Source organism: Rhinolophus sinicus, chromosome 17 (genome assembly GCF_057876585.1).
Source record: "Rhinolophus sinicus isolate RSI-liver-muscle chromosome 17, RSI-T2T, whole genome shotgun sequence".
In the NCBI taxonomy this organism is placed as follows: domain Eukaryota; kingdom Metazoa; phylum Chordata; class Mammalia; order Chiroptera; family Rhinolophidae; genus Rhinolophus; species Rhinolophus sinicus.
In genome coordinates, this window is record NC_142517.1 from 124,046,986 (window position 1) to 124,069,907 (window position 22,922).

The 22,922-nt window shown below is 37.1% G+C and overlaps 1 protein-coding gene across 1 annotated transcript in view; it reads right to left on the bottom strand.

Moving 5' to 3' along the window:
- INSIG2 (insulin induced gene 2) overlaps positions 1-22,922 on the bottom strand; it is a 24,505-nt gene continuing 1,583 nt past the window's right edge. The window contains exons 2-6 of the mRNA XM_019748228.3: positions 18,317-18,708; positions 6,705-6,829; positions 3,037-3,203; positions 2,757-2,856; positions 1-1,713 (exon numbers count right to left, since the gene is read on the bottom strand). Of these exons, the coding sequence (XP_019603787.1) occupies positions 1,672-1,713; positions 2,757-2,856; positions 3,037-3,203; positions 6,705-6,829; positions 18,317-18,560 (678 nt within the window). The 5' untranslated portion in view covers positions 18,561-18,708 and the 3' untranslated portion in view covers positions 1-1,671. The remainder of the gene's footprint in view (positions 1,714-2,756; positions 2,857-3,036; positions 3,204-6,704; positions 6,830-18,316; positions 18,709-22,922) is intronic.

A 22,922-nucleotide genomic window follows, 5' to 3' on the forward strand; every position in this document is an offset into this window, starting at 1 on the left:
GACGATAATTATATATTTAATACATCTTGTTTTTAAAAGCAATTCAAAGTAAACACATCATAGACCTTATAACTTATTAAAGATTTATAGTGCTTACAAAGTTGATTCTAAAAATATACCTTATTTGTTCTAAATGAATAGCATTATCTGGAAGATAGAATCATAAATTATAGTAGTCTGTTTACCACCACTATAGTTAAGATTGTGTACATATATTCAATATGAAGTCCTCTTAGGATTTTAACACTTTCAGCCTTAAAGTGTAAAAACACATTAAAGTTTGGCATACAAGATCTCAGTCTGACAGCAATGGTTTAAAAACCAAAAATTAAAAAAATATCTAGCTGGTATATTAAAACAGCATGGGCACACGCACACATATACACACATACACTTTCTCTCTCAGTTCAACACATACACACGCGTGTGCACACATGCCCCCAGAGTACACAGAAGATTTCCCCCTTGTGTATCAGACAGTTGCCATCAATTTCAAAAATAAAAATTGGGAAAAAAAGTTAATTAAAATATATACTTAAGCCATATTTAAATGGCTCTGGTTGGAAAGATGTACACAAAATTGTCATCAAGGTCTCTAACATGCACAATATGCCATCTCAATACTCTTAACCACGCTTGAACTATTCATTGATGCGCATATGAATACATACAAAATTATGTACCCAGCCATTCCCCAGATGGCACTCCACTAACAATCAGTCATATGACCCAGCCCAGCTAAAGTGATTTGCTTTATAGAAACCAAAGAACAGAACCCAATAGAATTAGAAACTTCATTTTGATCTGTTTGGGGTTTTTTACGTGTTCCATGTACAAAAGCAGCAGGATTCTGTATTGCAAATGACAGTTAACACCACTTAACACTTTGTGGCACAACAGAAGGTCATTTTGTATTTCTAAAACATATATTTATTCTAGTTAAAGTCCCCAATGGTCCTTACTTTTAATTATATATACTCTTCCAGGTTTAGACGCAAAACAGTTTAATGCTGATAATCTCTCCTGCTCACCAGTTTTACCTCCAGTAAAATCTGTCCAAACAGAAAATTACTCTTCTGACTCTTTCCAGTAACGTACATTTGAAAAGTGTTCTATGGAAGTTCATTTTCATCATATAGTAAAACGTCCAAAGTTCTCTGAAACCACGTTAAAATAGAAACTAACTACACATTAGGGCACCCATAAGTCATACTGTTGTGATTAGAAAAATAAAAAGGCACAATAGTAAGCAAAAGAGAATATACCAGCTTTCCATTCATGTTTTTGGGCCTTCCTCTTATTTTATTTCAGTAAGTTTGTAAATTGTTCAAAGCATTCTTATACTCTGCATGACAGGAACAGAATATTTTGGCACATCAACATTGTGATACAATATATGGTATGTTTAAAAAATTAATTAAAAAATTTCATCTATTAATCAACATTTTTAATGTAGTGCATATATATTTTACACTTATTTAAGTCAAATACATAAAGATTTATAACTGATTTACAGACAAAGCAATCACAGATTGCAGTAATACAGATATACCAATCAAGGGAAAAACTGCATCCTGGCAATTTTATAGTCCATAGTTTCGTTGGTATAGCTATCGTTTACATGCCCTTTTCATCTTGTTTTTCTGTACAAAAAATATATTTTTGCTTTCTTCATTCCTGATGAGATTTTTCTGCGATAACTTTACATTCATACTGCAAAATTTAAAAGGTTAAATAAAAGGTTAACAGAGTAAGGTTTAATGTGAATAGCAATTTTCCTATAAACTAGAAAGTTCTAAAAATTAATACTTTATTAATCTATGCCCACTTTATTCCTCAAAGAATCTTGAGACTTACACAACTATTAGGATTCTATGACTAGTGAAATTGGGAAAAAGAAAATCCACATTGTAGAAGTGAAAGTCATAGCCAAAAGCAGGAGGAAGATGAGGTTTCTGCATTACAAGCAAATGATAACAGGGTATGTTTCAGATCAGCCCGAGAATATGAAAGCAAGCAAAGCAGGTTTCCCTGAGTGCTCGGTAAGTTGAATCAGCAAAGGAAAAGTCATGAACTTAAGGACAGGGCTGATAATAGTAAATTCAGAAGCAAAAGCTTCTAGTCAAAACAACATTTTAGAAGTACAACTATAAAAATGTACACTCACGTTTCAAAATAAAGGCAACAAATGCACTTACGGTAATTGGGTGGCTAGATTATCAAAAAGAGCAACGTGTGAAGCCACTCAATTCTCCTGCTGGTTAAACTGGTAACTGACAACTTATTCCCGAAACTGCTGTGGCCTCTGCATGTTACTCCCCGACCCCGGCCAGTCTGACTGTGATCAGCAGCGATGTCCTTTCCTTCTCAACCAAAATGACCAAACACCTTGATTTCCTAGAGATCGTCCTAATTCATATCTACCGTAGTAACATCATTATTAATAGAGCCTCTTTTCACTTTAAAATTGTTCCTTTTTGATGGAGTAGAAACCTATAAATTAGTTTTAAAAAAACAGGAGCATAAATCATATTGCCCTATGCCTAACACATTTTAGCTTTTCTATCCAGTGGCTCCTTCAACTTTTAATACACTTGTGATTAAATCCTTCCAAATGATTTATTTCAATGGAATTGCAAACAGATTCAAAGGATGCTGTCTTCACAAACTGTTTTCCCTTAAAGAAGGACCGCCATTTGGAGAAAACTTGTCTTACATCTAGTAACAGAAAAGTGATTAAATAAGCATCAGCTTACCATCGCCAGTTGTCTGCCAATGTTTCCCATTGTTATGCCTCCAGCAAAAAATATACAAGGTAACCAAGAACGAACATAGAGAAAATCTGGAGATGTATATCTAGAATAATAGAAATGTTTTTAACAACCCAGAGGAAAGATAATGACACTTATTAAGATAATTACAACTGAAATCAGTTATTCTTCTGATTAAAGTGGCTAACCCAATTTTAAAATCTCAATTCTGAATTCAGTTATCATTTATTTATTTTAGCAAACAAGCACCAAAAAGAATACTTACTGATAAACACCATTGTAGACTAGCAGTTGTGTGACCAAGGTTGCCAAGAAAGCAATTCCTACTCCAAGGCCAAAACCAGTTCTAGATCTATCAAAAGTCCACCACAATCCAATGGACAGTGCAGCCAGTGTAAGAGACAACTGTATGTTGTTATCAAAATCCACTTTCTGAGATCAGTGTTAAAGAGTCATCTTAAAACTTGTAACCAAATAACATCACCTGTTCATTTTTCTAAAATAAGAGATGTTACTGTTAAGAAGGGAATTAATTGCTTATTCTGGAGTGTATTCAGTCTTTTAACACAATGTATGAGATTTAGTGGAATTAAAGCTGTCTCTGATATTTACTAAAGATACACAGAGGGCATGATATTTCATTAATAGAGCCTACCAACCTGTAATTCCTCAAATTAAAAAACACTCTATATACATTTCCAATTATAAGATCAGACCCATTTTTTGAGAAATGTTTTCTTGCTAAAACTGGAACTGGAAGTCTTGGAACACAAATTTTACAAAAAGAACACAATTTTGCTAAAAAGGAAGCCAATATTACTTCCCAAAAGGGTTGAGAATTACTTGAGAATCATATAGGAACTTGAAAATAGAAGAGTTGACAGCTATTTAACAGGGTACAACATTGTCTATGTGATTTACTGACAGACACATTTTATAATAATGCAGTTCAGAAACAAGAGTACCAAGGACACAGTATCCCTTTCTATTATGTCAACTGTTCCAGTTTTAATTTGTAGAGGATAAAGCCTTGAAGTGAACATTATCTTGCAACCTGCCAAGCTATTTTGGTGCCTGAGACATTCTGGTATAGGACAGTTTGCTCAAATGATATTTTATTTCCATCACCTACTTAAGCATCTATTCACAAACGTACAGCCCTTTTCTACTCCAAAATCTCTGGACAAAATGAAGCTTTACAAATTCAATTTTCTCATTTCTTTGCTAGAGGATTACACTAAAGGAATTAATTTCAAGTATCATTAAAAGGGCATTATCTATGTCCCAAAGGCCACATCTTGGCTCTCCATCCAGCTCTCCAGGGGAGCCTACATATCTCACCAAACTAACTGGCCATGCTGCGAGTACAGAGAAGAGAGCAAAAGTTCAAAAAATGCATACGAAACCATTTCCTACTTTCTTTAACACCCTGTTTACCACCTACCCAACCAGCTGGTATCCTGAACACCCAGCTGCTTACTTCTCAGCTGTTAGGGGCCTCTCCCTCCGGGTCATTCACCGTTGAGCCTTGATTTAACAAGAAACCTATAGTTTATGGATATGCTTTCTGGAAAAGAAAGCTTTTCTTATTTTTTAGCAAGCATTACACCTAAAACTCTACAAAGAAAAGCTTGTGAACTCTGACTTCTCTATGCCATAAACATTCTTGTAAAGAGCGATACTAACTGCGTTCTATCTTTGCTTACTAAATGAACTTCATTTAGAGTCAAAGCAAAATAAGGAGGTTTCTAGGGTCAGCAGCTAAAAAACATCAATCTCAAAAATAGCACCGTGTGATTTTGTGAAGTCTAAATATCCTAATGATAAGCCCATATTATAAATTTGTAAACATTTGGGGTTTTGCTTAAAGGATGGCCAGAACAGCTAAGATTGCTATATTTAAGTATTTCATTGAGAGAAAAAGAATGACCAGAGCAAAAAATTTTAATTAGATATATAAAGTTTTTTAAATTCCAGAAAAGCCTATTTAAATTTCTCAACTTAAAAATATTAGGTTGGTGCAAAAGTAACTGCGGTTTAAAAGGTTAAAAACAATTGCAAAAACCTCAATTACTTTTGCACCAGCCTAATAACGAAAATAAAAATACCGAGATAAAAAGATCTAACCCACCAGGTAGAGAGAATTGACACACGTGTGGGGCTCCTGGATGGGAGACTGGCGTCAGGATCTCTGGAGTCTGGTCTCGGCTCTGGCACAGCTTCACAGTATGAAAGACTTACCGTGTTCCCTCGAAAATAAGACCTAGCCGGATAATCAGCTCTAATGCGTCTTTTGGAGCAAAAATTAATATAAGACCCGGTATTATATTATATTATATTATATTACATTACTATATTATATTGTATTATATGACCCGGTCTTATTTTATTATAAGACCGGGTCATATAACATAATATAATGTAATGTAATATAATATAATATAATATAATATAATATAATATAATATATAATAAGACCGGGTCTTACATTAATTTTTGCTCCAAAAGACGCATTAGAGCTGATTGTCTGGCTAGGTCTTATTTTCAGGGAAATATGGTAGCAAAGTATCTAGACTCTCTAGCATTCATTTGTCTTATTATCTTTATAAAGAAAACATGGAACTAGGTGATTGCTAACTTTTCTTCTAGATAGAATTTTCTATGAATCTATCTTTTTAAGCTCTCATAACCACTAGACTTGTTTAAATGCTAAATATCAAAGATTTCCCCAAATTATACACGTGGGGAAATTCTTTAACACAAAAGGAAATGGAAAACCAAAACAATAACAGCCACTGGGGGGCTTCCAATCCAAGGGCCAACACAACTGGGAACAGAAAGGCAGATGTGTTTTCAGCATTAGGACCCTGCCTCTTTCCATGGTTCTTCTTTCCAAACTTTCCAAAACACTTTCCGTAAAAGACCCAGCAATTGACTTCCACATGACCACCCCCTCTCCAGCTAACCACCAGCCCTGAGCCCAACCCAGGACAAGGGAAAGCCTGGGCAGCCCAAGTCACATCTCCTGCTCTTCCCAGTACCAAAGGCTTCCGCCACGTCCATTCTCTAAGCCAAGTCTTCTAGAAAAGGGAAGACTGAACTCGCATTTCCCAGATCCTCCTCTACAAAGGGAAGTTGGGGGTGGGGGGAAAAGAAAGGGAGGAGAGCATGAAAACCTTAGGAGGGCAAAACCTTTTGTTCTGGGGGTAGACATTGTTTTCTAAGGTGTATAAGTCAGAGGAGGCAAGGGGAACAGAGGCTACCACGCCCTTCTAGCTAGGACACTATAAAAATACTCAATCACTAAATAAAATGTCAGAATTTTTTAAATGATTAAAGTTTAAAAATATGTACCTTAGAAAAAAAATTCCTTTTGGCCAAGGTCTAAGTTGGATATTTCTATGTATGCCACCCTTACGAAGATGGATGTGGTTTGCTGGTATTGACTAAAACCAATAAATGACAGTGTGCCATATATATATATATATATATATATATATATATATATATATATATATATATATATATATATTCTTTAAATTAAAAACAAAACCAAAAAGCAACCAGCCCCTGAAGCCACCACATGTCCTTATTGGCACATCTTAAATGAAGAAATAGAGGAAAGAAATCCTTTGAAAATGTATCTGTTTCAATGCTAAAGTTACCAAAACTATAGGTAAGTCACTTAAGAAAAACATGGAAAATCTTAAAACATGTTAAGTCTCTAAATAATATTAAAAAACGGGGATTTAAATGAAAAGGTGAACCCCACACTGAAGTAGCCATCACAGCCGCCACTGTGACGTTTTAACAATATGACACGTATTCCTTTCATGACAAAGTGGGCGTATCACAGTTTGATGACAGCGAAGTTGCAAGGGGCTGGGTCACCTGTGGTTCTTATAATGCATTTCATTACAGCAAAAAGGATACAGCACTGGCGTGGTTTATACCGACAAAGACGGCGACACACCGCATTACACTTGACCACTCTCTCTTAAATTCATGTGGTTCTCCTAGATGCCTGTCAATGCAGGGGTACAACAACCCAATCACAGCTGTGGAAAAAGAGAGAAACAAATGAAATCGTCTCCAATGCTTTCCTGGCTAAACTTAAGCTCAGAGTCACCACAATCCCCATAAGCACTGGAAAGATTATTTTGAAAAACCTTACAAGTTACTTAAGGTCACTTGCTGATATTTAAACTTACCTCCCAAAAGGGGAAAAAAGAAGATAAGAACACTGTTAATGGAAGCATTGTAAATGATCGCATCAGTATTCTAAAGCGTAACAGGCAAAACACCATTTCAGCGCATGATTCAGAATTTAACAGATTGGCCTAGATGATTCATGCTACATTTCTACTATTATCTCTGAGAGTTAAGAAACATCAAACCAGTTGGCAGTTAAGCAGTGTTCTCTCTAAGCTATATAACAACCATGGAACATGGCATTAAATGCCACCAATCTAGAGGCTAAACACGTACAATAAACTCGTCATACACACGATGTTCAGATGGCAATGGCTGTCCTGTTATACAGGTCACCTGTGCCCCTTCAGGTTCCAGTCTCGAGCTCCTGCATCTAGCACCTTGATCTGACACTCCCTTCCACCCCGGCCCTCTAAGACTCTAGATTATATTGTCCAAAGCAGGAAAACTCTCAACAGAAATCTACATGTAAGACTCATTCTGCACATAGAAAAAAAATGGAGGAAACATGGTCTATAAGAATTATAAATTTTCAGTAAAAATTTAAATTCACTGTTGAAAGATAAGAAGTCATTTTAGTACATTTCTTATTTTTCGAAAGAACATCATGACTGCTAAATATGTAATTAATTATGAATAACTGTATGCAAAATGTCTGTGATTGAGACTCAAAATATTCTCACCCAATTTTTAACTTAAATACTTGACGAACCTTAAATTTTTGTTCGTTTGGTTGGAGAGGATTTTAAGTGCTAAGTTAGTCATTAAAAATAAAGACCAATGAACCAAGACTTCCTGCAACAAGTTATAAGGAAAAAGTACTTCCACAGATTAAATTTAACAGGAAATAGCTAGGCAGCTTTGATTTGCCAATCTTCCTAAAAAGAGAATGGTTATGCTGCCATTCGGTACTACCTATGACGTATCATGAAACTATTGTACCAAGATCTAAGTGCTTGAGGATCAGAAGCCTCTGCCTAGTATTGGCTGCCTATACCTCACAAATGATGCATTTAATCTCCAAGGAAAAATGAAAGTCAATTAATATAAAAAACCACAGGCTAGCAGACCAATGGAGCAGCACGGAGAAGAGGCTGCATGACCACCCTTCCATCTGGAGGTGAGATGCTACAACGATGTATGCATTTTCTAATCCACAAAACACTTGCAAGTGCTCTTCTGAATTAGGCTTTGCTGAATATAGATGGTTCACAGACCATCACGAGATCACCAACAGCTTCAGTTACGCAGAGCTCCAAAAGCTACTAATAAATATAAAAGTTTCACATCACAGCAGTCACTCTACCATCTTTTCATTATCACATTGCAGGAAATTAACTTTTGTTTATATCAATTAACCTATGGTAAAATTAGTTTTGTTATACATAGTTTCATGTAAAGCCACAGAACCTACCTGGGACTTTTAAGTGAGGATTTACTGTACATTTCTATTTAAAAGGCTGCTCTAAAATCTTGTGAGATTAACTGACAGCGTTTCCAAATTTCTACAAAATTAAAGTAGCAACAAGCATGCCTAAGTTGAAATATATCTAAATGAATAGTACCTCCTTTGTTTTCCTTACGGGGTCACGATACTAACAGCTCATATGTCATTCCTCACTCTCACTCCAGCTCTCTCCCCCCTCCCTTTGCCTGTTGCTGAGTAAAATCAACTAAGATCGGGCATTCCAAGTCAATTTTCCTCAACAGCTGATGCCACAGGTAAAGTATTATCACATAGAGAGAGTACTGACATGTGTGTGCAAAGATATAAATAACTAAAATTGACTATATTTTTATGCATGTGATGTCAGACTTGCAAGTGAGAGACAACTGTGGAGAGAAAGCAAAAACACAAAAGGAATTTAAACTGCCATGCTGCCAACCTTGGGATTTGCCAATAAAAATCAAATCCATTGAGTATGCATAGTTCTCGGTTGCTCACTGAGAGGGAGAATTCGAGGAAGCTTGTCACTTCCCATTAAATGTCTTCTTTCTTCCCTTTAAATAAAGGCATGGCAGAGTCTGATAGCAATATCTACAGCACAGTGAGGCGCCACTGTTGAAGAGCCCGGCAGAGGTATGTCTGGGCTTCTTTTACCCTTTCTGTTAAAACCATGCCTGCGTAAAATCATATGCAAACACAGTCCTGGTTAATCAGATGGTTCTCTGATGCAAAACTCCCATTCGTTGGGATACAGGCAGGCCTCATGTGATTGTGCTTTGCTTTATTGCTCTGTGCAGATAGTGCGTTTTCTATGAATTCAAGGTAAGACCCTCCACCACCAAAAAGATTACGCCTAGCTGAGGGCTGGGGTGATGGTCAGCACTTTTTAATTAAGGTCTGTACATCGTGTTTTTAGACATAAAGCTATTGCACATTTAATAGACCACGGTATAGTGTAAACATAATGTGTATATGCATTAAGAAACCAAAAATTCATGTGACTCATGTTATTGCAATATTTGCATTATTGTGGTGGTCTAGAATCAAATTTGCAGTATCTCCAAGGTATGCCTATATATTAAGTTATTGCCCAGGGACTAGTTGCAGCCTACCAGGACTAAAAACAAAAAAGTTTATAAAACATCAATATTGTCATCACTTTTTCATCGTAATGTGTTTAATGCAGTGATACACTAAAAGGAACAGTTAAACATTTTGCCAGGAAAGGGGGCTGAAAAAAAGAAAACCACTGAATGAGATATACTTTTGTGGAAAACTATTCCAGGATAGGAAACATTTTCATTCAACAAATACTTAAGCTCCCACAGTGTCGCTTGTTCTTGGTATTTGTTGAGGATTTAAAAAGAAAAAAGAGTAAGACATGATCCCAGTCCCCAGGTGACCACAGAAACAGCCACATACAGCCATGTGTTAGGGGCAGCACTGCCAGGGCCCAGTGGAGGCCCCATACTCTCCTGGCCTGTGCTGAGGGAAGATGGGGTACTGTGTTGTCAGGGAAGCTTCACAGAAGAGGCGATCCTTGAGGCAAGAGCATTCAGCAGGTGAGTGGTGTGGAAAAGGCTTTCTAATCACAGTGAAGCATTTGAGGAAAAGCGTGGGGAACAGAAAATGCCCGGTGTCGCCTGAAAATTTTAAGCATTAGTCCAGAAAGACTCCAAGGAAGATAAAAGTAGTCAAGGGTCGTATCATAGAGACTTTCCCTGTAGCCACCGGGGAACCAGGAAAATAATGCCATCACAATTGTACCAGATAGAGAGGCAATCACTCTTACAGCATTGAGTATACAAGACGGGAGGGGAGGTTGGAGGATGGTACAAAATTAGAGACAGAAAAAGAAAAAACTGAAAATTCCAAGCAGAGTGGTTGAGGGCCTGGACCAAGAAAGAGACAGAAAAGATGTAAAACTTGGAACTGAATGTGGGAGGTGAGAGAGAGAGGCAGGAATCTCACAGGGCTCTCCAGGAATTGGGTAAATGACTGGATGGCTACACAGGGAAGATCTGTTTTATTAAATTTTTAAATTAGACATTAGTTTCATAGGTATGAACACAATCTGGTAACCTGTGATTTTTGAGTCAACTTCTCTACTTATTTTACCCACACAATGACAGTTGTCTTGCTTCTCCTAGCATACATTCTTCAGAAAGACTCCTCTGTGGCCCTCAATAATGTTCAAGCAGTTTCCAACTCCAATTCTAATGCACTCCACATAAAGAACTTAATCAAGCACATCCAAACAGCAGTCTCAGCAGGCACCAGCGCCCACTGGGGAGAATCCCGCTCCATGGGGTAACCCTCCCGCAAGGCAGCCCATAAGTTGTGGACATGGCCAAACCCACAGCCCGTTAGACTGAGGGTCAGAACCACCCACTGCCACACCAACAGCAACCAAGGCTCAACTATAACAACAGGGCACACACAACTCACACAAGGAACACACCTGGAGTACGCATCACAGGTGACCAGGGAGACTGTGCCACTGGGACACACAAAGCACCTACTATAAAAGGTCACCCGACCAAGACTGGGAGACATAGCAGATCTACCTAATATATAGGAACAAACACAGGGAGGCAGCCAAAATGCAGAGACAAAGAAATATGTCCCAAATGAAAAAACAGGAGAAAATTCCAGAGAAAGAACTAAATGAAATGAAGGTGAGCAACCTACCAGAGATAGAGTTCAAAACAATGGTTATAAGGATGCTCAAGGAACTTAGTGAGCACTTCAATAAAGAGACAGCAAACATAAAAAGGGACATAGAAACCATAAAAAAGAACCAGTCAGAAGTGAAGAATACAGTAACTGAAATGAAGAATTCACTAGAAGGAATCACCAGCAGACCAGATGAAGCAGAGGATCGAATCAGCAATTTAGAAGACAAGGTAGCAGAAAACACCCAATCAGAACAACAAAAAGTAAAAAAAAAGAAAAATTAGAATAGTTTAAGAGACCTATGGGACAACATCAAGCATAAGAACATTTACATCATAAGGGTACCAGAAGGAGAAGAGAGAAATCTGCAAGGGATTGAGAACCTATTTGAAGAAATAATGACTGAAAACATTCCTAACCTGGAGAAGGAAATAGACATACAAGCCTACAGATAGTCTCAAACAAAATGAACACAAACAGGCCCACAAGAAGCATTGCAATTAAAATGGCAAAAGTTAAAGACAGAAAGAGAATCCTAAAAGCAGCAAGAGAAAGGAAGATATTTACTTACAAGGGAGTTCACATAAGACTGTCAGCTGATTTCTCAACAGAAACTTTACAGGAATGGAAAACGATATTTCATGTATGTGGAAACAAACAAACATAAAAGCTGTGGTAGCAATATTTCTATTAGACAAAATACACTGTAAAACCAAGACTATAAGAGACAAAGAGGGAAATTATATAACGATAAAGGGATCAATCCAACAAGAAGACAATAACACTTGTAAATATGTATGTACCCAAAATAGGAACAACTAATATATAAAGCAAATATTGACTGGCATAAAGGGAGAGATGGACGTAATACTATCACACTATGGGACGTTAACGCCCCATTGACACCAATGGACAGATCTTCCAGACAGAAAATCAACAAGGAAAGAACAGCCTTAAATAACACACTATACCAGATGAATTTAATTGATATTTTTAGAGCATTTAACCCCAAAGCTACAGAATACACATTTCAAGTGCACATAGAACATTTTCTAAGATCAATTACATGGTAGGCCACAAAACTAGTCTCAATACATTTAAGAAGACTGAAATCATATCTCCGACCACATTCTCCAACCACAATAGTATGAAACTAGAAATCAGTAACAAGAGAAAACCCTGAAAAACACATAAATCACAGTTTAAACAACATGCTACTAAATAATGACTAGGTCATCAACAAGGTTAAGGAAAAATTCAAAAAATACCTTGAAACAAATGAAAATGAAACCACAATGATCCAAAATCTGTGGGACACAGTGAAAGCAGTCCTAAGAGGGGAATTCATAGCAACATAGGCCTATCCCAAGAAACAAGAAAAATTTTAAATAAGCAATCTAACCTTACTTACATCTAAAGGAACTAGAAAAGAAAAATAGCAAACAAACAGTGAGTAGAAGAAAGGAAATAATAAAGATCAGAGTGGAAATAAATAAAATAGAGTCTAAAACAAACAATACAAAAGGTCAATGAAACCAACAGCTGGTTCTTTGAAAAGACAAGTAAAACTAATAAATCTTTAGTCAGACTCAGCAAGAAAAAAAAAGAGAGGACCCAAGTAAACAAAATCAGACATGAAAAAGAAGAGACAACTGACACCAAAGAAAAACAAAGGATTAGAAGAAAATTCTATGAGCTGTTACATGCCAACAAATTAGATAAACTAGAAGAAACAGACAAATTCCTAGAAACACACACTCTTCCAAGACTGAGTTAAGAACAAACAGGAAATCTGAATTGACCAATTACTACTAACAAAATCGAATCAGTAATCAAAAAACTCCCAACAAAGTCCTGGACCAGATGGCTTCACAGGTAAATTTTACCAAATATTCAAAGAAGATTAACACCTATCCTTCTGAAACTATCCCAAAAAATTCAAGAGGAGGAAAGGCTCCCAAACTCATTTTACGAAGCCACCATTACCCTGATTCCAAAACCAGACAAAGACATTAAAAAAAAAGAAAATTATAGGCCAATATCCCTGATGAACATAGAGTCAAAAATCCTCAACAAAATATTAGCAAACTGCATACAGCAATACATTAAAAAAATCATGATCAAGTGGGATTTATTCCTGGCCTACAAGGTTGGTTCAGTATCTGCAAATCAATTAACGTGATACACCACACAAACAAAATGAAAAATAAAAATCATATGGTCATATCAATAGATGCAAAAAAGCATTTGACAAAATCCAGCATCAATTTATGATAAAAACCCTCAGCAAAGTGGAAATAGAGGAAACATACTTCAAATTAAAAAAAAGCCACATATGACAAACCCACAGGTAACCTCATTCATACTCAATGGGGAAAAGCTGAAAGTGTTCTTCCTAAGATCAGAAACAAGACAAAAATGCCCACTTGTATTCAACATAGTATTGGAAGTCTTAGCCACAATACTCAGACAAGAAAAAGGAATAAAAGGCATCCAAATTGGAAAGGAAGAAGTAAAACTGTCATTATTTGCAGATGACATGATACTATATAGAGAAAACCCCAAAGATTTCACCAAAAAAAAAAAAAACCTATTAGAACTGATAAATGAATTCAGTAAAGTAGCAGGATACAAAATCAATATTCAGAAATCAGCTGTATTTTTACACACCAATAATGAACTGACAGAAAGAGAAATTAAGAAAACAATTCTATTTACAATTGCATCAAAAACAAAAACAATAACAAAAAAAACCTAGGAATAAATTTAACCAAGGAAGTAAAAGACCTGTACTCAGAAAATTATAAGACACTGAGGAAAAAAACTGAAGACACAGATAAATGTAAACATATATTGTGCTCATGGATAGGAAGAATTAACATTGTTAAAATGGCCACACTACCAAAGCAATCTACAGGTTCAATGCAATCCCTATCAAAACACCAATGGCATTTTTCACAGAACTACAACAAATAATCTTAAACGTTATATTGAACCACAAAAGACCCTGAATAGCCACAGCAATCTTGAGAAAGAAGAACAAAATTGGAACCTATCACTCTGCCTCATATCAAATTATACTACACAGCTATAGTAATCAAAACAGCATGTACTGGCATAAAAACAGACACATAACTCAATGGAACAGAATAGAGAGCCCAGAGATAAACCCATGCCTAAATGGTCATTTAATTTATGACAAAGGAGGCAAGAACATAGAGTGGGATAAATACAATTCATTCAATAAATGGTATTGGGAAAATACGTTCTAAAAGATGAAATTGGACCACCTTCTTATACCATATTCAGGAACAAACTCAAAATGGATTAAAGACTTAAGTGTAAGATCTGAAACCATAATACTCCTAGGTGAAAACATACACAGTAAACTCTCTGACATTGCTTTTTGTAATATTTTTTTCTGATCTATCTCCTCAGGCAAGGGAAACAAAAATAAATAAACATGTGGCACTACGTCAAACTAAAAAGCTTTGCACAGCAAAGGAAACCATCAAAAAAACAGAGACAGCCTACTGAATGGGAGAAGATATTCACTAATGATACATCTGATAAGTTAATACCAAAATTTATAAAAATCTCATAAAACTCACCAAACAATCCAATAAAAAAATGGGCAGAGGACCTGAACAGACATTTCTCCAAAGAGGACAGACAGATGGCCAACAGACATCTGAAAAAATGCTCAATCAATTTCACTAATCATCAGAGAAATGCAAATTAAAACCACAATGAGATATCACCTCACACCTGTCTAGGATGACTATTATCAATAAATCAACAAACAACAAGTTTTGGCAAGAATGCTTGTACACTGTTGGTGAGATTGCAAATTGGTGCAGTCACTATGGAAAATGGTTTGGAGGTTCCTCAAAAAATTAAATCGAACTATTTATGACCCAGCAATTCCACTTCTGGGTATTTATCCAAAGGAATCCAAAACACTAATTCGAAAAGATATATTAGCCTCTATGTTCAGCACTATTTATAATCACCAAGATATGGAAGCAACCTAAATGCCCATCAACAGACAATTGGATAAAGAAGTGGTACAGATATACAATAGAATATTGGCCATAAAAAAGGAATGAAATCTTACATTTGCAACGTGGATAAACCTAGAGGATATTATGTTAAGTGAAATAAGTCAGACAGAGAAAGACAAATACCATGTGATCTCACTTATATGTCGAATCCAAAGATCAAAATAAATGAGCAAACAAAACAGACAGACTCATAGATGCAGGAACAAACTGATAGTTGCCAGAGGGGAGTGGGGTTGAGGAGCTGGATGAAAAAGGTAAAGAGATTAAGAAATACAAATTAATAGTTACAAAATAGTCATGAGGATGTAGTGTACAGCATAGAGAATATAGTCAATAATGTTGCAACAACTATGTAGAGTGCCAGGTGGGTACTGGACTAATTGGGGGATCACTGCATAAATTACATAAATAGCTAACCACTATGCCACACACCTGAAGCTAATGTAAAATAATACTGAATGTCAATGGTAACTGAAAAAAACATAATTTTTAAAAAGGAAAAAAAAGTTAATCAACTTGAAACACCAGTCAGTATTAAACTAAAAATAGAGAATACAAGGAAAATGAGATCAAAAGCAATTGACCAGAGTTTTCTACTAGTTGTCCCTCCAGAAGCACCAAAAGCACATTGTCCAACCCTAAGTGTTATAGAGAAAGGCAGCAAATAACCAGGAGCCCTTCCGTTTATGTGTAGTACGTGTGATTATGGAGACCCTGCAGAAGGTAGTTGTTTGGTTAGTTGGACAGGAAAATCAAAGGACAATTATCAGCTTTTCTGATTTAAGATGGTTGAGAGCCTAGAGCTTTAAAAATGCATACCAACACAACATACAAAAATATAAGCACACTACATACACATGCAAACTCATATACACTATGTTTCTTACACCATTTACTTTTTTTCTTGATATTTTCCCTAAATTTGGTGGGGTGGGGGCAGGTGGCAATTATGCAAGAATCCATTTTCCATCTTTGGTGATTTCCACAAATCTGATGTCTTTATCCTCATCTGTTAAACACCACAACTTACCCAACAAAATGAGTAGCAGAAGTAACTGGAATCTAGAGTTCCTAATGCCTCGCTATTTTCTGTTGCCCAGGTGCCTCAGAGAATGCACTGCTTTCGGAAGAAACAGTGAAGCAAGAAATGTAAATGCAGATCCCCAAATGAAAAGGTGTGTGGTTAAGTTTGTCAGTGTGAGAAACCTAGTGGCTGGGAACAGGAAGGAGGGCAGGGACAAACTGACTGAAATGTAGTGTCCACATCTGGAGTTTCCCTTCCTCGGTGTGAGTTTGTGGCAGAACTGCCCATATCCCAGAGACAGACACAGCCCGTTTCTCTCCATAATGGAGGGACGACGACACCTCAGTCAAGGTCTCCTGCCCCCGCCCAGAACGTGCAACACACTCCAGTGCCTGCCATCCAAGCCTGGCACTCAGTCTGCAGGCTTTGAAAGAGGTGCCCTAAGCGCAGAGTGCCAGTAGCGCCCCCTTTCGCCTTCCCCGGCGTGACACGACCAGCTGAACCATTCACTGGCTCCAGAACCCTGGGTTCACTGATATCCTCTCATATCTCAGCTTCTTCATCCCCCCCCCCCCGCCCCCCAAATAGGCACGATGCCATACATCTCACTCCCGAAGTCGCTCTGCAGACCCTTGGGGTTAAGGGATGTGCCCAGCACATTAGCAGACACTCAGTAATAGTTCCCCTTCTCTGACCTTCCTTTCGTCTATTCTTAGAAGATATGTTCTTCTAAGTCTCTGAAAGCTTCTCTTGGTAATCAGACAGCAGCAATACCAGAGTGGAAAATAAACAAAGAACTAGAAAAAGTTGTTGGGAAAACTTCCTTTTTCTCTTTTCTGAATTTAAACTTCCTTTCTGAAAGAAAGGAAAATACACGAGGACTAAGAGAATGAGGAAACGTAATTTAGGCTGTCTTCTCTTTGCCTGTTTGGTATATTTTCCCTCTTCTCTCGGAGAACGATAAGAACCCTGTGGCCACTAAGAAGCATCACCTTCACAATTTCTCTTTTGACGTGAATACTGTAATAGTGAGACACAATATGTACCCCACACTGAAACCTCACCATGACAACACCCTTCCATCCCCGCCATGGGTAGATGCAAAGGTCATTCTAAAGCATCGCACACCTAACTCCTTACCCTTGGACCTCCAGCTCTAGGATGGAAGTCAGGAAGGATCTCCATTACACTGCAAGGTATTTATGTATATTAAGTATGAGACACCAATGAGACATTCAAAAAAAGCAGTTTTCGCCCTTAATCAGAATTCTGTTCTACCATACAATTATGGCTTCCTTCTATTACTTTAATAAACTATTATTAATCTATTTGTCTCAGTCATTAGAAAAAGCTAAAGGGCTGTCCATTATGGAAGGTCAGCATCAATAGGAATTCTGAAATGTATTCATTACACACTGCCCTCCAAAAAAGATCTAAAGTATCTAATAGGAAAATAATGATTTCAAGCAAAGAGAATCTACTTTATTGATCTCTTTAAGTATTTATTATCCTTGAGGTACATCTGAAAACAAGATGTCAAGGAAAGAAGCATATATAAAAATCTGAAAAAATAACAATATGAAGCTTTAAACTTGAATAAAACTATTTCATCTTCAAAAACAAGACCATAACACACACATCAAACCCTTAAAACCAAACAGTGGCGACCAGGATTAAAATAAGACTTATTTATATGAGGTGGGCTGAAGAAAAGGCAAAATTAAGAGGTTAAAACCTTCATCCCTAAAGGAATCAAGTTTTTAGGATTTCATTTTTAAAGGTCATAGGTCAGACAGAAATTAGACACAAAAGAGTACATATTCTATGATTCCATTTATATTACATTCCAGAACAGGCAAAAATAAACTAGTGACAGAAAGATCAGTGGAAGCCTGAAGCTGGAGAAAGGGAGTGGACTGCAAGAGGACACAGAGAGTCTGCAGGCGGCTGGAATGTTCCATAGCTTAATTGTGTATGCATTTGTGTGAACTCAGCAGGTACATTTATTGAATTTAAATTATACCTCCATAAAGCTGATTTTTTAAAAAGTATTGCTCAGACAATATCCACACTCATTGACCATATTTTCTTTCTCAGCATCACGGAAACAACCTACACCTACCTGAAGCTGTGCCACAACACGGTGGTACCCACCATGCTGAGGAAAAGATGCTTGCAATCACATCAGGTGGAAAGAGTGTCACATTTCTCTGAATCTGAAGTAAATTTAACACTAATGCAAGAAATACTCCAATAAAAAATAGCACTACTCCTCGAATCATCAAATTCACACTCCGGCTAGTCACAGATGAGATATAGGGGCCATGCTTTTTGGGCCCAGGTGACTCTGTCTTTCCTTCTGCCATGGTTTCATAAGTTCAGTAAGTCGGCCAAAAAAAAAAAAAAAAAAAAAAAATTGGTTTCCCAGCAGAAAAGCCAACTGTCTGTGAATCAAATTAGACTGGCGTTCCAACAGTACAGCATCTTGTCCTAAAACAGGACCTACCAGAAATCCTGCAAGAGATAAGAAAAAAAAAACATCAATGTGGGTCTAATGATTATATAATTTTCCTGATTTCAATACTAATTAATTTGAAAGGACAAATAATGAAATGACAAACTTAAATGTTTATTTAGTTATTTACTGAAGAAGAGGTTTAAAAAAACATTTTTATATGCATGATGTAATAAAAAAATGAAGTACTCCACTTACATTTACTAGGACAGAATAAGTAACTGAAGAGACTTAAAGGTTAGAATAGTAGTAAGAACAGCTTGTGCTGCCTCCGAGAAAAGCAGAGCAGGTTATGAGACACTCTCACCAGAATCAGGAAGATTAAAATCCAGATTTCTGTTTCATCTACCTGAATCTTTATACTTTACATTCTGACTGAAAATTGTTGAATTGTTCACAATAAAATGTGAACAAAAGGACATGTTTTAATGTTTCATGCTTATCTATTTGAGTTTCTGCTCAGAAGTGTCTTACCAAAAGCAGACCACCGCACATTCACCTACACATATCCCACGCACAGAAACCAGACCTGACCCTTTCCCCAGAGCCCCAGCTGCGTCCCAGCCCTGGCTTGACCCAATCCACCCTTGTTGCAGTCATGGGAGCTTTCCAGAGAAAGTGGAGTAGGCAGCAGAAGAAAGGAAGCTAAAAATGAAGAATAACCTACTCTAACGAGTTTTGTCCACATAGATCCGGACACCTAAAACGTACAATCAGTGTAGGTATTTGTTCACTCCTCCAACCAAAGTGATCTTTCCTTTGTGTATGTTTCAGGCTTTTCTATGGCCCTGACATATGGTAACTCATATAACTTTCACAATAACCCTAAAAGGTAAGTGCAATTATTATGTCCATTTTACAGGTGAGGTCAAAAAGCAAAGACAGGTTAAGTCACTTAATAAAGCTTACACCCCTAACAAGAGGCCGAGCTGGGATTCAAATCCATGCCATGACTCCAAAGCCCTCATTCTAATCATGACGTTCAGCCTCCAAAACTGTTGCATATTTTTCTCTGTTTCCTATAAATGCTATCATTTTTGAAATGGGATAATACTCCACAGACTGTTTTTGTCACTTACTTTCATCCCACCCTATAATAATTCATCTTGGGCATCATCATAAGTCAGCACATAAATGATGTTTCCTTCAATTCGCAAAGCAGTGTATTTAAAGGTTTAGTATGGCACTTCTCATAGCTGCCTTATAATGACACGTACAGTTGCTTTACGGATTATAAGCTTTTCCTATAGATCTGATTCCCTATCACGTCCCCACTGTGTCTATGTACCCAGAAAGGTGCCTGCCTCGCCCAGAGTGGGAGGTGTATGTAGTCCGATTTGTTGAGTGAAACTGGGCAAACTTTTTGAATCAAACAACATGGGGTTAAGCGGGCTTTCAGAAAGCAAACCTAGCACTTAATCATCATTTAAAATACATTTCCTCTGCGTTTCCACGTTTCAAACTACCTTAAATTTTAAAACAAAATTCATGTGTAAATAGAGGAGGTGCCAACTTTAGAAATAATCAGTATGAAAACGAGAATATCTGTAAGCACTAGCAACCTGCACAGCCTATCAGTTTCATGGGATAAACAGACAACAGAGTATTTTCATGAGCCCCTGTGCCCAGGGGGAGACTTGTGTCCTCAAGCCACGCGTAGCCCTCACAAACCTACTTCAGTTTATAGCATCACTGAGCCCTCCAGCTTAGAGGACTAGAGAAAACAGTACGTATGACTGGTGATTCACGGGACAACAGACTGTCAACACCAACTGAAAAAGTCCGGAAAACACCTCCTCCTGAGCTGGTCTTGCAGACTATTCCTCGCTGTGGTATCCGCCATGTCCTCACGGCACGTGCTCTGGGCACTTAGCGAGGTATTCAGTAGCTACAGCGCTCTTCTTCACCTTCCTCATCATCACGAGCATGACTACTGATAAAATACCCTTTACAGAGGGCCTAATCCGTGCGAGACAGAGTAATCCTAGTCTTCAGAATAATCCTAAAAGCAGGTATGATGATCCTCACTTTACAAATGAAGATGTAAATCAGAGATGTAGCAACTTGCATATGGTCACATGATATGCAGTCTTGGAACCTGAATTTTCCCTTACATCAGACTGACCCTAAAACCCTTTCTGCTCCCTCTAGGCCTGAGTCCCAGTCCAGCCCAACTCCTCAGACTTCTCTTTTGGCACATGGGTCTTGGGAACATGACTTAGTTACTGAAAAGATGGATAGATATTAGAAAATAATCTCAACTACAAGATATTCTAAGATAAATGCCAATGCATGCTCCCTCCCCAGTCTGAGACAGCTAAAAATGACACTACGTATTTTCAAATGCCCCCAGAAAGCCAATACCCTCCACTAAGAGCCAGACTGCTAGAGACTCTTTCCTCAGTGTATTTCAAGGTTGCTAGAGACTTTCTACACTCTTCATTTATGTTATTCTACCATGGCTGTTTATTCAACCTTTACTGGTAGTGCTTCTTATAGTTTCCTACTTCACCCCAAAAGTTTTCTTTAAAAATAACACATTTGCTTGATGTTTATTTGAATGAGTTTTTAAGCCAATTTTTAAAAGCCCCAAAATCTAATTTTGTGCCTACATAATACAGTAGTATATAATTACTGTAGACGAAAATAAAAGTTAAAATGCTTTAGAATCATGGTACCCTAAAATTTAAGAAATGGAAGGTAACTGGGAGATCACCTGTTCCAAGAGGTGTGTGAGCCTGAAGCAAAACAAAAACAAAAAAGTTGTGCATATATGCATTTTTCTCAAAAAGCCCAAGACCCAAAAGGAGTGAAGGACCAGCTATCTAACAGTTCTCTTATTTTACTGGCAAAGCAAATGAGACCAAAGTGGTCACGTGAAGTGCTCTACTGGATCTCGCTACCACGAACCTGTGAAGTGAACCGGGCAGACTCACGAAAAGGGTAAGAAACGCCACAAGACCATTCAGTCCCTACTGTGGATCAAGTAAGATCCTACAAAACCACGTTTTTTACAATATTAGTCACACAGTTGGCGAGTGGGTTAAAGTGAAAACTCTTGGAATAAGTATCCCCTAATTTGTTAGCTTTAAAATTTGGTTTTCTGATTATGTATTGATACTATTTTCTGAAAACAAAGCATACCGCTGCCTTTAAATATTATTCTAACATCAATGATAAATTCGGTTCTCCAAAATTAAAAAATAATGTATGTGTGAAAACTTGAGCTTACTCAAGAAATAATTTGCTGATCAAGAAGAAGTGTGTGGTATAAAAATACCCTTTAGAGGACAAGATCTCAATAGATCCTCAACAGTAATCTTGGTAAGTAGGCAAGTGTTTTTAATTCCCATTCTATAAAATAAAATAGTCTCAGTAACTCTCTCAGACCATAAAACTGTTACCAGGTAGTCCAAGCACTCTGACTCCACATCCAGACTACTGTGCATTTCACTACATTTGTTTCCACCTACAAACACCATACAAAACAATTTAAGTGCCCCACAAGGAACAGTTTTTAAAGTCATGCTCATAAACTACGTTAATACCAAAGTGATACCTTTTTTCAACAACTGACAAAGAAAAAATTCCACAGGACATGAAACACTGTTGTACCTTGAGCCCTGACGTACAGTTTCTATAAAGATATTACTGAACAACAGCAACAACAACCAAAAACAACAACAACAACAAAACCAACAAAAAACAGTGCAAATAGTTTGGATAAACAACAAATCATCAAAACTAGAAAAAACATTATTCCAGGTATATGAATATGACTACCTGTTAATGGATTAATATTACCACTTTTAGATGAACAAAAGAGGGTTGTAAGTGATTCTGGGATTTGTGAATGAAAATCAAAGTTGATATTTGCCACTGAAACAATTTCAGGCAATAGGCAATTGAAAACAAACTCACAAATACAATCTCCTATTAACCTTAAAAATCGGTTGTATTTTAAGAATTGCAACAACCCCTAAAACCAAAGATCATTCATCTTCCAGTGATTAGTAGTCACAGAAGTATGTTTGCTCCCTCAGATAACCTGGTCTCTTCAGGTGCTCAGGTCACATAGGCTACTAAATAATAAAATTAAATTACTACCTCACATCTTTTTCACCATATGCTCTCTTAATTACAATGGCATCCTCGAAATAGAATACGCATTAACATTAGTAAAAACACACTTCAATCAATGAAAAAGTTTAAC